Genomic DNA, 22,361 nt, shown 5'->3' on the forward strand with positions numbered 1-22,361 from the left:
AAATAAATGATGGTCCAACTAAACGCAAACCGGATGGAATAGCATGCCGCTGCAAAATGCTGTGGTAGCCATGCTGGTTCAGTATGCCTTCAATTTTGAATAAATCCCCAACAGTGTCACCAGCAAAGCACCCCCACACCATCACACCTCCTCCTCCATGCTTCACGGTGGGAACCAGGCATGTAGAGTCCATCCGTTCACCTTTTCTGAGTCGCACAAAGACACGGTGGTTGGAACCAAAGATCTCAAATTTGGACTCATCAGACCAAAGCACAGATTTCCACTGGTCTAATGTCCATCCCTTGTGTTCTTAAGCCCAAACAAGTCTCTTCTACTTTTTTCCTGTCCTTAGCAGTGGTTTCCTAGCAGCTATTTTGCCATGAAGGCCTGCTGCACAAAGTCTCCTCTTAACAGTTGTTGTAGAGATGTGTCTGCTGCTAGACATCTGTGTGGTATTGACCTGGTCTCTAATCTGAGCTGCTGTTAACCTGCGATTTCTGAAGCTGGTGACTCGGATAAACTTATCCTCAGAAGCAGAGGTGACTCTTGGTCTTCCTTTCCTGGGGCGGTCCTCATGTGAGCCAGTTTCTTTGTAGCGCTTGATGGTTTTTGCAACTGCACTTGGGGACACTTTCAAAGTTTGCCTAATTTTTTGGACTGACTGACCTTCATTTCTTAAAGTAATGATGGCCACTTGTTTTTCTTTACTTAGCTGCTTTTTTCTTGCCATAATGCAAATTCTAAGAGTCTATTCAGTAGGACTATCAGCTGTGCATCCACCTGACTTCAGCACAACACAACTGATGGTCCCAACCCCATTTATAAGGCAAGAAATCCCACTTATTAAAACTGACAGGACACACCTGTGAAGTGAAACCATTTCCGGTGACTACCTCTTGAAGCTCATCAAGAGAATGCCAAGAGTGTGCAAAGCAGTCATCAAAGCAAAAGGTGGCTACTTTGGAGAACCTAGAATATAAGACATATTTTCAGTTGTTTCACACTTTTTTGTTAAGTATATAATTCCACATGTGTTAATTCATAGTTTTGATGCCTTCAGTGTGAATGTACAATTTTCATAGTCATGAAAATACAGAAAAATCTTTAAATGAGAAGGTGTGTCCAAACTTTTGGTCTGTACTGTATACACACACATATGCACACACACATGTGGCGGCTTGAATATATATGAAGCGTAACTATTTTTGCTATAGCCTTTGTAAAAAAAAAAAAAATGTAACATGTAGATGGAGGTCAGCAACAACAGAGAATAGTCCAGTAATGCAATTCAGTATACGAAAAAGCAGCACTCACCATAATTCTCCTGGTATTTTTCTAAAAAAAAAAAATAAGGCTGGTGTGTGTTCTCCAGTAAACTGAGCTGCTATTTTTTTATTTAAATAAAGATACCAAGAAAGTTATGTTGATTTTTTTGACTCCTAAAATTATATATATATATAATCAAAAAAAATTAGTCTGTGTAGCAATTTTCTGAGACTTGTACATTTTTCTTTATCTGTCTTTGGACCTGAGCTGATGAGTTTATTGCTAGAATTTAGGGTATATAGAACAGTTTGATTGCTTTATATTGCATTTTTGGGGTGAAGCCTTTTTTTTCCAGTGTTGAACATCAGTTAAATAATTTTATATTTTGACAGATGGGGCTTTTAAAAACTCGCCAATATAAAATTTGTGTATTTTTGAGCAGTTTTATGGTTATACAGCAGCAATTGAAACCATCTCCTGTAACTGCTGTTACAGGCAAATGGCAGATGTGTAACACAGCCAGCATCTGTCCAGTACAGAACGGGCTCAGCAGGCTCAGCTCCTAAGCCAGTTCCATACAAGCAAACCCAGACTGTGACATACATTAATATCGGCTGTCCAAAAGGGTTAAGAAGGTTGCAGTTCTGATAAAGTAAAAAATAAATAGAAAAAATAAGTGCAGGTATTATGGTTTGTACAGATTTTTGTTTTACCTTATTTTAAAGGACCAAAAAGTAAAGCATTTTTGGTTTATCATGGGCCTAACAGTCTATCCCATTAAATCATATTTGAGTGAAAGGAATATGAGACATAACATAATCTAAGATTATTATTCTTACAAAATGGATTAAAAACTAAGAAAGAGGTAAAACTGTCATTGGTTTTCTTCAAAATATAAGATATAGAAAAAAATAAAAGAAAACACAAGTGAAAATTTAAACTGGATTGTATTCTGTTTCGAGCTCTCGCTGTTTGCTATACAACAACGTTTGATAACTTAACAATGCAATAATAACATTTTACTCATTTCCAAAATATGGATCAATACAATGCAAGGAAGAAGAACAACAAAGAAGCAAAGATTAGTTTGTTTCATAAATGTCATATACAGGCAGTATAATTATATCATTCAGAACACATTTTGTTTTTATCCAAAAATTGACTGTAATGCTATATCATATAGTGATATAAGATTTATGTGACTGACAAACGCTTCAATAATTGCTGACTTGGGATAAATATTCATATACTGTATCATACACTCCTCATCAATGAAATTGCAAGATGGAAAGTGATGGAATTTTGAATATCCCAGGATCGATAAACATGTTAAAGGGGTTGTCTGGTCAAAAGTGATAAGTCTGCACTCTGTGTGACTGCAGACTTATGAATCCCCCCAGCGCAGGCACTGTGCTCTGCGGGGATTCGCCGGGATGAGACAACGGACGGTATGTATGTGTTATACATACCCCGGGCAGTGGGTGCGGCCTCGCTCTCCATACACTTGTATGAAGCGAGGCCTTGCCTTCTAGTCGGGGCGTGGCCTCGCTCCATACAAGTGTATGGAGCGAGGTGGCGCAAAATGGCCGGGGGTATGTATAACTCATACATACCCTCCAGTCCCAGGTCCATAAACTAAGAGTTCACAAAGATCTACAAATATCACACAACAACCCTTTGAGATGAGATGTGCTGCACTTGTCAAATGTAAGGTTCACTATGATGACTACAACAAGAATGTATACACACAATCATCACATCCATACGTGTATAGTTCACATCTCATGTTAAAGCTACCCATACACCTAAGGTAACACCTATGCTAAGAGTGATCTCTCCCAACATCAACACACTCAGCTGGGTGAGCATGTGTTCTGCATAGATCAGGGATGTCAAACTCAAACTCACAGAGGGTCAAAATGAAAAACTTGGACAAAGTTGCAGGCCAACCAGTATACAGTACAATGGGCCTCACATAGTGCTCCATACAGAATAAGGGGCCTCAAATTGTCCTCCATACAGAATAATGGGCCCCCCATAGTCCTCCATACAGAATAATAGACCCCACATAGTCCTCCATACAGTATAGTGGGCCTCACATAGTCCTCCATACAGAATAATGGCCTCACATAGTCCTCCATACAGTATAATGGGCCTCATTTAGTCCTCCATTCAGAATAATGGCCCCACATGGGGGTGGAGGTTCTAGTGTCGCGGGCCAAATATAACCACCCTGCGGGCCAGATTTGACATGTATGGTATAGATGGAGCAGAGTTAGCCACTGCTGGACATCTGTAGTGGCGGTTTATCTCTTGGTAGGACAAATTAAACATATGATGGTCTACAAGTTTGGCTGACTTCTACCTAATGTGCATGTAGGCTTTAAGACCATGGTCACCACTAAGGTCTTGGTTTTATTTTTGCCCTTATGACAATTGAATCTCTATAATAGGATCTTGCTCCAGGTTGATATTTCACTCAATACCAATGTTGTTTGTTGGGGTTGGAGACTAGATATCTGTACAAAAAGTCAAATTTCCCCGTGCCACATTATTTAATTTTGTTGAAGGGTTGCCTTCCAATAATGATGTATCGATAGGATTCAGTACAATGCCTTAGTATGTTATAGCATTAAGTCTTAAACGATGAAGCTAGGCTTACACGTTGAAGTCATGGGGCTAAAGTGCGCTGTGTGGCCTAATGCAACATGCATGATTTTTTGTACTTCATCTATACTTGGTGTGGTAATTCACAGTAAACCGCAAGTGATTTTGTTGCATGGAATAACCCAGCCTTATTCCATTTCTACCACACTTTATAGTTTGAGCCACACATGTAGCCAGAAAGCGTTTTCTTGGCATCCACAAAACCCAGAATCTTCTGTCAAGCTGACACTTTGTAAATGATCGTGCCAGAGAATATATTTCCACTGCTTCGGAGTCTAGTAATGATGTGCTTTACACCATTCCAGTAGACGTTTGGCATTGTGTAGAATTTATGTGCAGCTGCTTGGCCATAAAAACCCAATCTATATAGATCAAGGTAAATAGCTGCTCAAAAATGACCAGGTTACCTGTTAGCAGTCAGAAAAGGTGGAAAGGCATTCTACAATTGTGCTATGGTCAAAGTCAATGAGCATTCAGTATGAATGTTTCTACTGGAAATGTCTATACATAGTTGTATTTGTTATTTCATGACATTGTAAAAACAGGTGTAACTGATATCGCAATTCTTTAGGGGGGTATGTCCAGGAGTATGCTTTGCCATGTTAGTGAATCCTGCTTTGAGCAGGGGGTTGGACCAGATGACCCAGGAGGTCCCTTCCAACTCTACCATTCTATGATTCTGAGTATAATACACAGCAGCATAGGATACAAGTGAACTACAAGAACGCCAGGCGTCAATCTTGGATTTCAGATAACAACATTGCTTGTCCACATGTCGAGAAGGTACACCAGAGTGGAGAAATGGTGCAGATCTGGAATACATTGTACACCTGTGACATATATATTCATGATGATATATTCATATCTAAGCACCAATGATATGTATATGTATATAAGTACCCAGCAGAAAAGGTTATGGGGGGATGCATCATGAGAAGAATTTTTTACGTCAGTTTTTGCTTTTGCATTCACCAACCTTATCGAAGTGTCACATGATATCTGATACATTTAGAAGATTCTGCCTAGAAATGATTTTTCACTTTTTTAAGCTGCTCCAACCAAACCTGGAGTGATTTTCCGATATTTAGTACGTATTTTTGTGCTTTTTTTTTTTTTAAATTGCATAGCATATATATAGCTGAAACTATAAATCTGCCAGGGACTTACCTCTTAACAAATTCAAGATAAAAATTACAGACTTGGTGCAAAATGCTTTAAAAAAAAAAGGCAATCAACTTTTATAAATGTATCTAAAAACTAGACATAGCAAACAAAATGTGGCAAAATTCTGGTGCAAATTAAATAAATAAATAAATAAATAATCCAAGAACCAGAAAAAAAAAGCAAAACTATGCCAGATACAGTATGACCTGGAGTAGATTTGTATTATAATTTACACCTGTATCTTCCGGAAGTCATGCCCCCTCCACTATGCCTCAATTGATGAGAAGGACATAAAGCGAAAAAAGGCACAAATTTCTTTGTGCCAAAATATGTCTTTTTTCCACCAGAATTCTGGCTCAAGTCCTATACATTTTCCCCACAGTATCACAAGGCTAGCCAAGTAGAATGGATAACTTATCAATTGATCAAATGTATCAAATCCCTTATCTATTTCTGATGAAAGAATGTTGTCACAAAAATTAATAAGTCCATTCTGCTAGTTTCCTAAAGTTCCCTGCCAGGTAAACCTGATCCAAAGCTGTGATTCTCGCTATGTATAGCACAAGACATGAAGACATCTTCTAGCAGCCAAAAGGAACAGAAGCTGGCCGCACATGTAAGAATTTAAGAAGGAATGATACTTGTCAAGTCACAGATGTTTTTATTAAACGTTTGGCTAAATAACAAGGATCAGACAGAAATGATTATTATTGTAATAGAAAGATATGAATACATAAATATAAAATGTATAACCCCTCATTGTAAAACACATGCTCCGGACTAGGACATCATCTGCAAAACAATTCTTCCTACCCCAAAATGACCTTATTACTGAAAGCATGGTAGCGCTGGAGTCCTAACCAAGCAAGCACAACATCTGCAAGAAGTTCTTGTGTTTTCCCAGTGTTTGTGCGGGATTTCCTCTAGGTTTTCCAGTTTTCCTCCCACACTCCAAAGACTTAATCATTGAAACCATATTTGTATGAAATTAGCTCCAGTGTCTGTGATAGGGAAATTAGATTAGGACCGATGGGAGAAGCAGCAATCCCTGTACAGCTCTGGGGTATATGTTGGGGCTATAGAAGTAACGTCAACGTTCCCATCTTTATGAATGCCTAGGACAACGTTGGTGGTCATAATGTGAACTGACATAACCTCACTCATTTCCATACATGTATTCTCTTTACATGTAGGCTGCTTTAAGTGTGATCAAGCATGACCTGGGGCTGGAACGTCTTGCACACATACATGTTATATATATATATGTATGTGTGTATCTCATTAGTCATCTGATACAAGTGCGGTCACATCCAGCAGCCATTGAGCCCCCCACTCCCCCAGAACTGAGAATTACAGTGATATGATAAATGTGATAGAAATGTAGCAGCAGTAAAACCTTACAAGACCCTTCTCACCCCCCCACCCGCCGCCTACAGGAGCATGTGTCCAGCATTACAGGAATGTATGACAGGCAGGAGGGAGAGGAGAACTGTGCCTTTGCTACTGCCTTAACCCATTCAGCTGCATTGCTCCTTGATTACCAGTATTCACCGACAGGGTCCTTTTAAGTTAACTCCTTCGCTTCCACCACTGACATACACACAAACAAGTCAAACCGCAGAAGTCCATGTATCTCCTTGTAGACAATATCATGTTCCAAAAAAAACAAAACAAAACCACCCCAATACAACATATGTCCTTTTCATGTGCCATGTGGTGGTACCCATGCCAAGTGGGTTTCATAATGAGAGGCAGCAGCCCAAGGGTTAATAGGTTTTGCTCTGGGGCCCCCTGTTTACAAGACACATCATGGTACAGCAGTCACAGTGGTGAGGACTTGCTCAGAACTGTCTGTGAGTGGGAAAACTTTTGTAAACATGGAAGTGACAGATCTGAGAAGTGACTGTTAGCTTTGCTCCTACCTGGCAGAGGTCGTATGTGGTGGTGGTGGTAGTGATCAGTGGTGGTCGGGCTGTTTCCCCTCCTCCTGGCCACTACTGGCGGGCTGTAGGGTTGCCTTGCTCCCTCTGGGGGGTTGTTATCATTTCTGTCCATGCCTGGCACTCGCAGGGCAGCTGAGATAAGGTGAGGAGGAGGTGGTGGGGGTGTCTGGAGCTGGTGGTAGAGGGGTACCCCAGCCATGCCATGCAGCTGCTGCTGCTGCTGTTGCTGTTGGTTCATGATGAATCCAGACCTAGATCTGGATCTAGTCCTTGGGGGCTCCAGGAAAGCTGGGAATAGGAAGGAAGGAGCACCAGGGGGTAGAGGAGATAAGGGGGGTGAGGAGGCAGAGTACACAGCCTGGAAGAAGGAGGAAGGGGACGAGAAAGACGGGGTGACCTGCACAAGAAGTGGGTGCTGGGGGGAGGCGGCAAGCAATCTGCTGGTGGCTGCTGCAGCCTCGGCCCCTGCTTCAGCCTGGCTGGGATTGAGGCAGATCGGGAAAGGCAACAGCCCACCTCCTCCTCCTCCACCACCACCACCCCCGCTGTCACCGCCTCCTGCTGGCTGCTGCTGCTTGGGGTCCCGCAGCCTGTCCGCCGGGTGGCGGGAGGTAAAGCAGCCCGAGTCCTGAGCGGAGGCTTGTCCTGAGCCGGAGGCGATGGGCATCACCCACAATGCCAGCTAGAGGCAGCTCCCACAGCAGCAGAGAAGTTCCTGGCGTCCCCCTCCTGGGTGCTCCGTGCTGGGCAGAACACAAGGAAGGAAGTGTCACTCCATTCCACACTGTGCCCCGCACTAGGTTCTCATAGAGCCGGCAGTGGAGGAGCTGTGTACAACATCCAGCGGAATGGGAGCAGGGAGAGGACTGACACTCCATCCACACGATCCCCCTCCTCCCCACTCTGTGCCTGGAGAGGGGAAGGAGGAAGGAGCTGAACCGCCTCTCAGGGTAGAAGGCAGAGCTCCACAGCCAGCACTTTGCTTTCTTCCCTGCTGAGGATTCCCTCTCTGTAGGACTTGTCTTCATGAGGTCACCAGCATTGGGAACATGAAAGTATCTCCTCAGCCTCTGATGCCTAGGTGCCAGCTGCCCGTGAGCTGAGCCATGTCCTCCCACACCTCATTCTGCCTCATTTTCTGCTTGCAAACGATATGTTCTGTCCTATACACTGGACACAAGGGACATAAATTGGGCTAATAGGATTTTTTTCACACTTGCCACCTATTAAGTGACCATTCCTGTGTGCAAAGCTGTCAAAATGTATAGATTTTTTTCAGTAATGAGCCAAAATGTGAAACGTATTTTACAATCTTTTACAGTAGCAATGTAAATATTTCTATGCCCAAAAATATACTTATTTTACTCACTTATATAGCGCCATTAATTCCACAGCACTTTACATACATTATCATCGCTGTCCCCATTGGGGCTCACAATCTAGATTCCCTATCACTATGTCTTTGGAGTGTGGGAGGAAACCGGAGAACCCGGAGGAAACCCGTACAAACACGGGGAGAACATACAAACTCCTTGCAGATGTTGTCCTTGGTGGGATTTAAACCCAGGACCCCAGCGCTGCAAGGCTGCAGAGCTAACCACTGAGCCACAAAATGTTCTAGGACTTCTATATAAGACCCCGTTCACACGGTCAGTATTTTACCTCAGTTTTATAAGCCAAAGTCAGGAGTGGAACAATCAGGGGGAAAGTATAATAGAAACACGTCACCACTTCTGGATTTATCACCCACTCCTGGTTTTGGCTTACAAATACTGACATAAAATACTGACCAAATACTGAACGTGTGCACAAGGCCTAAGCATCTGCATGTGACTGACCAGATACCATAATGAAACATAAAGATTAAGCAATACTGTCTTTCGCTACCCGTAACAACCAATCAGACTTCAGCTTTCATTGTTTAAACTGCTCTAGTAAAATGAAAGATGTGCTGTGATTGGCTGCTGTGGGCAACAGAGCCCAATTTTGTTTTAGACAATAAATTGGGATGACTTGAATGCTGTATTCCAAAAAACATTATGTTGATCAGCCACAATTTTAAAATCACTGACACGTGAAGTGATTAAAATTGTGACAATGGCCCCTGAAATTGGGTGGGACATATCTGACTGCAGGTAACCTTCACTTCTTAAAGTTGATGTGTTGGACGTAGTAATAGGTAAATGTCGGATCTGAGTGACTGTCTAAACTGTGATGGTTAGATGGGTCAGACCATGTCCAGAACGACCGGTCTAAAGACACAGCTCCACTATCAGTATTCGGTCAGTATTTTTTCTCAGGAGTGAAACCAGGTGAGGAACAATCAGAGAAAAGGTATAATAGAAACAAGTCACCAATTCTGCATTTATCACCCACTCCTGGTTTTGGCTCCCACTCCTGAGAAAAAATACTGACTGAATACTGATAGTGGGGCCGTGGCCTTATGGAAAGTATCTGGTAGACAGTACTTACCAAAAGTGGTCCAAAGGAGGACTACCGGCAACAAGGTCATGGATAACCAAGTGAAGGCTAGCATATTTGTTCTAATCTAACAAAAGAGTCATTGTAGCAAAAATCACTGAAAAACATTTATTGTTCCATATCATAGAAGGGTATCAGGACACACAAAGCCTCGCATTGCTGTATAAGGGGCTGAGTGGCCGTAGACTAACCTAAGTGCCATTGCTGACCATTGTTGACTGCTGAAGGACCCTGCAATGGGAATATGAACATCAAACTGGATTATGGGGCACTGTAAGACGGTGGTCTGGTTTGATGAAGTATGTTTTTCTTTACATTGTGTATATATATGGCTGGGTACGTGCGCTTTATGTACCTGGTGAACAGACGGCACCAAGTTGCCCTCCGAGAAGAAGGTGTCCCGGACAGTGTGATGCTCTGGGAAACTTTGGGTCGTGACATGCATATCAGTGTTGCCCTGATACGTAGCATAAAAATAAATATTATCACTGACCAAGTACTCTGCTACATAGCAGACATGTTCCATAATCATCTTCTTTCGGCACGTTAATCCGCCCTGCTGAAAAAATGGTATTTGATTAAATAGGATTAAAAACATGGTGATTAATTGATCAGATGTAAAAAATATCTGCCATTGAACTATTGTAACAAGCGATGGACATGAAAGAGCCACAAAATGGTAAAAATGTCAGCAGTGTGCATTGTTGTGGTGCGTATTCACAGCAGACGTGGAAGGGTTAAGCTTTTGTAGGCCTGATCAGTAGGGAGGGAAATGAAAGGAGGGCAGGGAGGGAAATGAAAGGAGGGCGGGGAGGGTGGCCAGCAAGAGAGCTGGGGTAGAAAAGGCAAAGATATTCTATCCTTGGCGGAATCTTCAAGGAAGAGCTGCAGGACATGGGCAGTCATATGTCAGGCCCCTGGGTGATAGTTATGGGTGCTGTGCCCTAGTCTGGATAATTTGGTGAGGAGGGGAAAGCAGTCAGAGGGCTGAGGTCACCGCACGCTGTCATATACTGGCTGTGTAGAAAGCTTTCCTGAGCTAAGCCTGGCAGCAGGGTATAAGGCCATTACCATTACTACTGACTGCAGCACAATGCTCCCATGTATAACCCCTGGCTTATTCTGCCACCTCCCTTGTGCCCTTTGCCAGCCCTGAAATCTGTGCATTTGCCTGTATAGAAGAGATCACTGCACTTTGTGCTAGCAATGCTTGGGGGGTAGCGGTGTTACTACATACTGTGGTAGCGCCACCACACAAAATACTGTAATGCTAAGACTTAATCCATGAACGTTTATCTTGGTTCTGCAGTCTAGGCTGCCACGGTTTAATTTTATAAAAGCCATAAAAATCAATGGTCCTACAGCTGTTTCTGGGAAAAAATGACATCTCAATATCACATCTATAAAAACCAAAATGAGGATCATCCACAATCTGTGACTAAAAAGTGATCCTCCCTTACAGCTCCTGGATTTAATTACTCTTGGGAGAGAATAAGATAGTATCCAAAAATGCAACCTGGCCTTAGATTGTCTCACACTACATGTTAGGTATAATAAATAGAGCATATGCCATGTATACGGAGCCGGTATGGCGGCACATTAAGTCATAAGCACCCCATGTGCCACTATATTATGCCTTAATACAACGCACTATTATGTGATTAGTTTTAGATTAGTCTTCTAGAAGCAATGCTTTTAGGGAGAATGTCTTAGACAAGGACGTCTATTGTAGCATGATGCATTTTATTCCATTCAAGGGGACCTGTCACCAAGTTAAAAATGGCCACTTTTTCCTCTTATTCTATTCCCATTGCTCCACTGAGCATTCCAATTTTTTTTTTCATCCACCATATGGTTCCAGAAATGTAAGCCTTTTTATGTAGTGCTAATTTCTATAGTCTTTACCAAGGTTGCGTTGCTCACTGGATTCTCTTAGGTTGTATCCTTAGGCTGCTGTGCATTATTAACTATTATTATTACTAAATAAAAAGGTCCATATCGCTGAAACTGTATGGTGGATTTAAAAAAAAGCAAACAAAAGCTGAATATTTAAGGGTGTACATGGAGTAAAATAAAAAGTAAAACATGGCAGATTTTGGGTCCTCTTTAAGTTCTATAAGGATCCATGAATGAAATTCGAGGCACACGGAGGTACAGTAAAGGCCCATAGACTTATATATGTTCTATTTTACGTCTCTGGGCGTTTTAGAATCTGTGCTTCCATTTGCACAAGACCATACACACAACACTTCAATATCTATCATTATAAGAAAAAATAGAAAACAAAAATCAGTGTGTTACTCTGACATACTGAAAAAAATCTTTAAGTTTAAGTTTTGGTGCCCTTTTAGATGCTCCAGTACCACTAGCCAACTGGGTGGTAGTATTTTTTACTCCCACTAGGAGAATTCACAAATTCACAATGCAATTGTTAGTTCACTTCTATAATGCTTTGTTATACTCTGGCTGCCATAGAAGTATCAACATCCTGAAAGACATGTTACAAAGAAGCCAATAGAGCAGCAGGGAAAGCAAATTTGTTAGAAACTTTAAGATGTACAATGCAAAGTTATATTGTGGTACCGTGTTAGCCAGAAAAATCTATGTAAATACTTTTATGCCCAAAAATGACAAAAGTATTCTCGGAGTGATACCTTTATTGGCTAACCAGAAAAAATATATATTCAAGCTTCAGAGCACAGGGGCTCCTTCGTCAGGCAATATTACAAATGAATGACAACATTAATTTGTAATATTGCCTGATGAAGGAGTCTCTGTGCTCTGAAAGCTTGCATATATATTTTTTTCTGGTTAGCCAATAAAGGTATCACTCCGAGAATACTTTTATCATTTTTGGGCATAAAAGTATTTACATTAGAAACTTTAACAATGTTGAAGGTTTTTTTTTATTATTTTTTTTACTATATAACCAAAATTTAATAAAAAAGCCTTTTCTAAATCGAAGCTTGAAGTGCAAGAAATGAATTCATTCTGTACTGCAATAATCTATAACATTGAAAAATTTGCCAAATACTGTCCTCCTCATGACATCAAGCATTGAGGCAAGCATATACACTATAGTTGAGCAGAAAGATCAGTAAGTCTACCGGCAACATCGGTAGTCTGTGGCCACGACATCAGAACCCTGCGAGCCTCCTTGGACCTACTGGCAATCCTGGTGCCTCTTCTGAGTAGTAGGCCCGGCGCGATGTCATGTATCCATCATGTTGCAACAATGATGCCACACATGACCTACTAATTAGAAGATGCCAACAGGATGGAGGAGGTTTGGAGGGCTTTGGTGTGGGTCCCAGCCGACAACCGACGTGGCTTCTGACCCAAGATCCTGTGAATATTTTTGCTCAACTCTAATTAGACACACAAATATATAAAATTGCACAAATATATAAAATAGCATAAATATATTTTCAACCAAAGAACACCAGAAAATCACCATGCATGAACACAGCTGACTGGTTCACTATTTGTCCTTACTTGAATCATTGTTGATAGGTATCAAACATTGTATACTTATGACACCCCAAATATCTGCTATTTTGGTTATCCTCCTATCCAGGCGTTTACAGGGTCATAACTTTAGGAAATGCAAAAGTAAATGTAAATCTTACACATGGGCCCTGGTATTTGAAATGGCAGATAGTAGGTGGTGGCCTGGTAATTGTTTTTTTCCATTGGGGCCCAGGAGCGACAAGTCATCATATGACTCTTGTAAAAGTTGCTCAGATCCTTACATTTGTCCATTTTTCTTTCTTTCAGCACAAAAAACATTATGAACTGATTGTTCACTTGCTGCCTAATAAATCCCACACTTTGAAAGGTGCCATTGTAGTGAGATATTAAATGTTATTCACTTCACCTGTCAGACAAAGGCTGATAATTACATATAGCAGAGACATGCTGCAGTACATTGTATATGGATCAAAACTGAGAATTTTCTTGTCCCTAAACATTTCCATAGTGTACAGAAATAATGTTATAATCAGGCATGGCAGCAATTATAAGAGACACATGAGGTTCTGTTCGCATTGGCATCTTGGGTTCTGTTATTCAAGAACCATGACGGAAATATTGGATCCATTACAATTTGTTATTGTCCACTTCAATGATCTACTGCAGGGGTGGGGAATCTTTTTTCTGCCAATGGCCATTTGGATATTTATACCATCCTTCGGGGGTCATACAAATTGTGCTCTAACTCCACCCACAAAGTACGTCCTGGCACTGGTGTCAGAACATAATCTTTCACTGCACGCGCCTCAGCGTTCAGTAGTGAACACAGCGTGTGCATGCTCACAGAGCAAGAAGAAATTAATGGGTTGGCGGCTGTGAAAATACAGTTGCCGGCCCAAGCACTGAGCTCCCCGGGAATCTGGCCATCGAGGGCTGTAAAAGGCCTGCGGACCTGAGGTTCTCCACCCCTGTATAGCATCATGATCTGTATGGCACTCTCCCATAGAAAAAAACATTCTCAAGGTCAGTAGGTCTACGCTACATGCTTCAGAATTCTTGGTTTCCCACCTAGATAAAGTATGGTTTAAAAATTAAGGAAAAAATAAACTCATTTACCAATCCTGAGTTGTTCCTCTACAGTCATGGCCAAAAGTATTGAGAATGAGACAAATAGTAATTTTTCCAAAGTTTACTGCTTCATTTTTTGTAATGGCAATTTGCATATACTCCTGAATGTCAAAGAGTGATCAGCTTAACAGCAATTACTGTACTTGCAAAGTCAATATTTGCCCAGAAAATGAACTTTAACCCCCAAAACACATTTCAACATCATTGCAGTCCTGCCTTAAAAGGAGCAGCTAACATCGTTTTAGTGATTGATCCATTAACACAGGTGTGGGTGTTGATGAGGACAGGGCTGGCGATCAATCAGTCATGATTAAGTAAGAATGACATCACTGGACACTTTAAAAGGAGGCTGGTTCTTGGTATCATTGTTTCTCTTCAGTTAACCATGGTTACCTCTAAAGAAACACTGGCAGCCATCATTGCACTGCACAAAAATGGCCTAACAGGGAAGAGTATCGCAGCTACAAAGATTGCACCTCAGTCAACAATCTATCGCATCATCAAGAACTTCAAGGAGAGAGCTTCCATTGTTGTCAAAAAGGCTCCATGGCGCCCAAGAAAGACCAGCAAGCGCCAGGACCGTATCTTAAAACTGTTTCAGCTGCGGGATCGGACTACCAGCAGTGCCGAGCTTGCTCAGGAATGGCAGCAGGCTGGTGTGAGTGCTTCTGCATGCACTGTGAGGCGGAGACTCTTTGAGCAAGGGCTGGTTTCCAGGAGGGCAGCAAAGAAGCCACTTCTCTCCAGAAAAAACATCAGGGACCGACTGATATTCTGCAAAAGGTACAGGGAGTGGACTGCTGAGGACTGGGGCAAAGTCATTTTCTCTGATGAATCCCCTTTTCGATTGTTTGGGACATCTGGAAAACAGCTTATTCGGAGAAGAAGAGGTGAGTGCTACCACCAGTCTTGTCTCATGCCAACTGTAAAGCATCCTGAAACCATTCATGTGTGGGGTTGCTTCTCAGCCAAGGGAATCGGCTCACTCACAGTCTTGCCTAAAAACACAGCCATGAATAAAGAATGGTACCAGAATGTCCTCCAAGAGCAACTTCTCCCAACCGTCCAAGAGCAGTTTGGCGCCCAACAATGCCTTTTCCAGCATGATGGAGCACCTTGCCATAAAGCAAAGGTGATAACTAAATGGCTCATGGAACAAAACATAGAGATTTTGGGTCCATGGCCTGGAAACTCCCCAGATCATAATCCCATTGAGAACTTGTGGTCAATCATCAAGAGACGGGTGGACAAACAAAAACCAACAAATTCTGGCAAAATGCAAGCATTGATTATGCAAGAATGAACTGCTATCAGTCAGGATTTGGTCCAAAAGTTGATTGAGAGCATGCCAGGGAGAATTACAGAGGTCTTGAAGAAGAAGGGGCAACACTGCAAATATTGACTTGCTGCATTAACTTATTCTAACTGTCAATATAACCTATTGGTACTCATAATATGATTGCAATTATATTTCTGTATGTGATATAAACATCAGACAAACACTAATAAAAACCAGAGGCCAGCAGATCATGTGAAAATATAATTTTGGTGTCATTCTCAAAACTTTTGGCCATGACTGTATATCGTTGACTAGGTCCCCTGACGGGCTCTTCAATTTTGTAGCCAATTATTGCAATGTCAGCTGATCAGTTTGTGATTATATATCAGAAAGGGGTATTGTCACGGGTGTATCAAGTGTGACAAACAGTCACTCTGGATCCGGCTGTAGAAGGTCACTGTGCTTGGCATTGCAGACGCTTTCTTGATCCTCTCATCTCTGTATTGTAGCGATATCCTTCTTCCTTTAGGACCCAGCAGCGACCTCCACCTTCTGCTGCTAATTGACACACCCTTGCTTGGTAGTTAAAATTCTCAGTGTCTCCAGAGAGTCGCCGGTGATAGTTCTATGTTCCTCTGTCCATGCCTGGAGTACTTGTAGTCGACTAGATTCTTCTTGGACTTACCTTGGAGGACAGTTTGCATTATCTCTAGTGTCTTCTCAAGCTACGTATATCCCCTTTGTTTGTTTACCTTGTTGTCTTTAGTTACAGTGGGGCCTGATGTCATGCAAGGTGTGGGAAAGACTTAGTTCAACACAAAGGGAAGAGGGAAAGGGAGCCCAGACACTAGGGAAAGGGGGAAGCGGAGACCTCCTAGGCTGATCTAATATCACCCTGTCACAATAATATTCCTATATTGGTTCTTCACTAATTGCCGCACGCAAACCTCGGTGACCTGCAAGTGGATTCTTGACAATGATTATTAATGGCTTCTGCCAGCGGTAAGTAGGATGCCCAATCCTCCTGATTTTCGGAGACTAAACACCCGAGGTAGGTCTCCAAATTCTGACTGACACGCTCGGTCTGTCCATTCGACGGAGGGTGGAAGGCAGAGGAAAAGGACAGCTGCACCCCCAGTCAAGAACAGAATGTCTTCCAGAACTTGGAAACAAACTGGGTCCCTCGATCCGACACCACATTGGAGGGAACCCCGTGAAGCTTTATGATCTCATTTATGAACACCTGAGCAAATGTCTTGGCATTTGGAAGTGCAGGTAATGCGACGAAGTGAACCATTTTACTGAATCTATCTACAACTACCAAAACCACCGTTTTGCCTGCAGAAACCGGTAGATCAGTAATAAAATCCGTGGACAAGTGTGTCCATGGCCTACTAGGGATAGGTAGTGGAAGAAGAGTACCAAACGGACGGATATGCGAAACCCTTCAACACGCGCAAATACTACAAGTAGATACGTGTTCATTCACATCCTGATGCAACCCTGGCCACCAAAAACGATGAGAGAGGAAGTCCGAGATTGCCTTACCACCTGGATGCCCAGCAAGCACAGTTATGATGTTCCTTAATTACTTTGCAGCGCAGATGAGATGGTACAAATAACCTTCCTGAAGGGCAGGAGGCAGAAGCTTCCCCCCTGAGCCTGCAACGCCTCACCCTCCAGTTCAGGATAGAGTGCCGAAATGACTACCCCTTTCTGTAATATCGGAACAGGGTTCTCGTGGTCACCACCACCAGGGATGCTCCGGAACAAAGCATCAGCCTTGACATTTTTGACCCCTGAACAAACAGTGACAACAAAATTGAACCTAGTAAAAAAACAGGGATCTGGCTTGCCTAGGGTTGAGACGTTTAGCTAACTGGAGGTATGACAGGTTCTTATGGTCAGTAATAACAGTAATAGGATGGATAGCCCCCTCCAACCAATGTCGCCATTCTTTGAACACCAATTTGATTGACAAAAGTTCTCTATTACCCACGTCATAATTTCTCTCAGCCGAAGACAATTTTTTCAAGGGAGGGGGATGAGGGCTAGTCGATCCTCACTGACAACTAAAGACAACAAGGGGGAACAAACAAGGGAAGATAGCTTAGCTTTAGTCGTCTTCAGAGAGATGAACACCCATCCTCATAGCTCCAGAGAGGAAGAAGTAATGCACTTGCTCCGAGCCTTCACAAGGGGTAATTTGACTATTGCCGGCACCTCCCTCTAGCAGATAGCAGGTATTTATACACCCAGGCCAGGGTGTTAATTAGCCAGAGGAAGGTAGCCGCTGGGTCCTAGAGAGACAGCCTCTAAGAATGCCAAAAGTAGAGATCTCCTGCAACCAACTGCAGGGCGACTGTCTGTCACTTCTGACTCACCCGTGAGACCTGACTAGTGTTCACTCCGTCCCTTCCCTACCTAAGGCCAAGCTCTAGGAACATTCAAGGATTAGGTTTCCTGCTCGGCGATAGGTGCGGAACCTATATAGGGATGATAGGGTAGTCAGGATGATATTAGATCTGCCTAAGGGTCTCCACTCCCCCTTTCTCTAGTTGTTGGACTCACTTCCCCCTTTTACTGTCATTGTACACTTGTTCCTTCCCTCACCTTGCGTGACATTACCTCCGACAGTACATAAAAAAAAACAACTGACTTTTTTTTTTTTGTGTGTGTGTTTTTGTTTTTTTAATGTGTTTTTTTTCCCTTTCCCTTGGTTCTTGGATCCCGTTGCAATGCTGGCAGAGCAGCTGCACAGGCTGTCACTGGAGGTGACTGACCTTCGCTCTGAGGTTCAGCAGCGACAGCAATGACTGCAGACTCCTAATGTTGGGACTCTGCGGGTAGGCCGGTCCAGCCTGAACCCAAAATTGTTCTCCCGGGATGGTTTTCAGGAGGTAGGGACAAGTTTTTTGTATTCAAAGAAGCTTGCAAATTATATTTTAAACTTTGTCCTTGTTCCTCTGGAGATGAGGAACAGCAAGTGGTGATTGTGATCTCACTGTTACAAGGAGATCCTCAATCCTGAGCTTTCTCTTTGCCACAGGGTTCTGTTTTTCTCTAGTTAGTAGAGGGTTTTTTTGGGGCTCTAGCCCTCATCTATGATGATCCGGACCAAATCTCCTTGGCTGAGTCCAGGCTGCGTCACCTTCAGCAGGGGAATCAATCAGTGGAGACGTGTAACTCTGAATTCCATAGATGGGCAACCGATACCAAATGGAATGACCCGGCTCTTAGAAGCCAATTTTGTCAGGGTCTTACTGAAAGGTTGAAAGATGCTTTGGCAGTGTATGAAACCCCGGAGTCCTTGGAGGCTGTCATGTCATTGGCTATATGTGTTGATAGACACCTTCGGGATAGGTAGGTGAGACCACCTTCTCCGGAGCCCTCTTTTTGAGGTAATGCCCCTTTGCCGGGGGGTGGTGGGGGGTGGCGGTCTGGGGGTGAACCAGTACTTGTGGAGTTGGATGAACCATTGCAGTTATGGGGTGCCTCTGTGTTGTATGTTTTCTCTGAGATCTGCAAGAAAAAGGGCGTGTTTTTTGTAGAAAAAAGGGACATTTTATTGGGGCCTGTCCCTCGATTCCTAAACAAAAAGAAACTCTATTAACCCTTGGTAGTCTGGAGCTGGATAATCAAGGGATATGTTTATCGTTAACCTGCAGTTCTTGGTTTGACCTGACAGCAGAAGTGGTGCTATAGAGCAGGACTGAGAAAATTTTTGTGTTTGTAGAGAGTGGAGCTGGAGTCAGCATCGTTGATGCTGAGTTTATGAGAACTCATGGGCTTGCTTGCTGTACTTTAGCTAAGCCCATTCATATTTATGCCATTGACTCAGCACCACTTGCACAGTGGTGCAACTCAGATTGTACATAATGTGAAACTGAGGGTGGGGTCTTTTCATTATGAGATAATTCCTTGTTATATCCTGGAGGGTCTTCCCACTCCGATTGTACTGGGTCTACCCTGGTTGGTGAAACATAATCCGATAGTGGATTGGCAATCTAGAGAGATTGTTGAATGGGGAGATTACTGCCATGAGAACTGCTTAAACATTTCCCTTTCTGTACTCTCTAAGTTGACCTTACCTGCATTTTTGTCTGGTTTTGAGGACGTATTTTCTGAGAAGGGGTGTCAGGATTTGCCTCCTCATTGTGCATATGACTGTCGTATTAACCTGACCCCCGGAGCTAAGCTACCAAAGTCCAGACTGTACAATCTTTCTGGGCCTGAGAAATAAGCCATGAAGGATTTCATTGCGGAGAGTTTGGAGAAGGGACATATTAGACCTTCATCTACGCCCGTGGCAACAGGGTTCTTCTTCGTGAACAAGAAAGATGGCGGTCTTCGTCCCGTTTTAGATTTACAGGAATTGAATCAAATTGCCATCCGAGATCCAAACCCTCTTCCTCTGATTCCAGATTTGTTCAGCCAGGTTGTGGGAGCCAAGGTCTTCTCCAAGTTGAATTTAACCCCTTTACCCCCCAAGGTGGTTTGCACGTCAATGACCAGGCCAATTTTTACAATTCTGACCACTGTCACTTTATGAGGTAATTACTCTGGAACGCTTCAACAGATCCCCCTGATTCTGAGACTGTTTTTTCGTGACATATTGTACTTCATGGTTGTGGTAAAATTTCTTTGATATGATTTGCGTTTATTTGTGAAAAAAATGGAAATTTGGCAAAAATTTAGCAATTTTCAAAATTTGAATTTTTATGCCCTTAAATCAGAGAGATACGTCACACAAAATAGTTAATAAATAACATTTCCCACATGTCTGCTTTACATCAGAACAATTTTGGTACCAACATTTTTTTTATTAGGGAGCTATAAGGGTTAAAAGTTGACCAGCGATTTCTCATTTTTCCAACAAAATTAACAAAACTATTTTTTTAGAGACCACATCACATTTGAAGTCACTTTGAGGGGTCTTTATGATAGAAAATACCCAAAAGTGACACCATTCTAAAAACTGCACCCCTCAAGGTGTTCAAAACCACATTCAAGAACTTTAGTAACCCTTCAGGTGCTTCACAAGAATTTTTGGAATGTGGAAGAAAAAAAATTAACATTTAACTTTTTCCCCAAAAATGTTACTTTAGACCCAATTTTTTTTATTTTTGCAAGGGTAACAGGAAAAAATGGACCCCAAGATTTGTTGGGCAATTTCCCCTGAGCACGCAGATACCCCATATGTGGGGAAAAACCACTGTTTGGGCGCACGGCAGGGTGCGGAAGGGAAGGAGCGCCATTTGACTTTTTGAATGTAAAATTTGCTTGAATAATTAGCGGACGCCATGTTGCGTTTGGAGAGCCCCTGATGTGCCTAAACAGTGGAATCGCCCCACAAGTGACACCATTTTGGAAACTAGACCCCCCAGGGAACTTACCTAGATGTGTGGTGAGCACCCTGAACCCCCAGGTGCTTCACAGAAGTTTATAATATTGAGCCGTAAAAATAAAATTTTCCTATTTTTCCCACAAAAATGTTTTTCAGCCCCCAATTTTGCATTTTCATAAGGGTAACAGGAGAAATTGCACCATGCAGTTTGTTGTGTAATTTCTCCTGAGTAAGCAGATACCCCATATGTGAGGGAAAACCACTGTTTGGGCGCACGACAGGGTTCGGAAGGGAAGGAGCGCCATTTGACTTTTTGATTGTAAAATTTGCTTGAATAATTAGCGGACACCATGTTGTGTTTGGAGAGCCCTTGATGTGCCTAAACAGTGGAAACCCCCCACAAGTGACACTATTTTGGAAACTAGACCCCTCAGGGAACTTACCTAGATGTGTGGTGAGCACCTTGAACCCCCAGGTGCTTCACAGAAGTTTAGAACATTGAGCCGTAAAAATAAAATTTTCACATTTTGCATATGTGTCTTTTTGTATAGTGTATGTAAACTTCTGGTTTCAACTGTATATGGCAAATAGCTTCGTAAATCTAGATTATGTGCACAACATACAGTACAGACCAAAAGTTTGGACACACCTTCTCATTTAAAGATTTTTCTGTATTTTCATGACTTTGAAAATTGTACATTCACACTGAAGGCATCAAAACTATGAATTAACACATGTGGAATTATATACTTAACAAAAAAGTGTGAAACAACTGAAAATATGTCTTATATTCTAGGTTCTTCAAAGTAGCCACCTTTTGCTTTGATGACTGCTTTGCACACTCTTGGCATTCTCTTGATGAGCTTCAAGAGGTAGTCACCGGAAATAGTTTTCACTTCACAGGTGTGCCCTGTCAGCTTTAATAAGTGGGATTTCTTGCCTTATAAATGGGGTTGGGACCATCAGTTGTGTTGTGCAGAAATCAGGTGGATACACAGCTGATAGTCCTACTGAATAGACTGTTAGCTGCTTTTTTCTTGCCATAATACAAATTCTAAGTAAAGAAAAACGAGTGGCCGTCATTACTTTAAGAAATGAAGGTCAGTCAGTCTGAAAAATTGGGAAAACTTTGAAAGTGTCCCCAAGTGCAGTTCCAAAAACCATCAAGCGCTACAAAGAAACTGGCTCACATGAGGACCGCCCCAGGAAAGGAAGACCAAGAGTCACCTCTGCTTCTGAGGATAAGTTTATCCGAGTCACCAGCCTCAGAAATCGCAGGTTAACAGCAGCTCAGATTAGAGACCAGGTCAATGCCACACAGAGTTCTAGCAGCAGACACATCTCTACAACAACTGTTAAGATGAGACTTTGTGCAGCAGGCCTTCATGGTAAAATAGCTGCTAGGAAACCACTGCTAAGGTCGGCAACAAGCAGAAGAGACTTGTTTGGGCTCAAGAACACAAGGAATGGACATTAGACCAGTGGAAATCTGTGCTTTGGTCTGATGAGTCCAAATTTGAGATCTTTGGTTCCAACCACCGTGGCTTTGTGCGACGCAGAAAAGGTGAACGGATGGACTCTACATGCCTGGTTCCCACCGTGAAGCATGGAGGAG

At 42.5% G+C, this 22,361-nt stretch overlaps 1 protein-coding gene across 2 annotated transcripts in view; it reads right to left on the reverse strand.

Annotated features, from left to right (window-relative positions):
- Positions 1-7,957, reverse strand: part of RNF38 (ring finger protein 38) — a 344,651-nt gene extending 336,694 nt beyond the window's left edge. For both annotated transcript variants that reach the window (XM_073662472.1, XM_073662465.1), the window contains exon 1: positions 7,020-7,957. In XM_073662472.1, coding sequence (XP_073518573.1) covers positions 7,020-7,707 — 688 coding nt within the window. In that variant the 5' untranslated portion in view covers positions 7,708-7,957. The remainder of the gene's footprint in view (positions 1-7,019) is intronic.
- Positions 7,958-22,361: the final 14,404 nt, after the last annotated feature.

The sequence above is a fragment of the Phyllobates terribilis genome, unplaced genomic scaffold, assembly GCF_046119375.1.
Source record: "Phyllobates terribilis strain yellow unplaced genomic scaffold, ASM4611937v1 Scaffold_1__5_contigs__length_1240528914, whole genome shotgun sequence".
NCBI lineage: Eukaryota > Metazoa > Chordata > Amphibia > Anura > Dendrobatidae > Phyllobates > Phyllobates terribilis.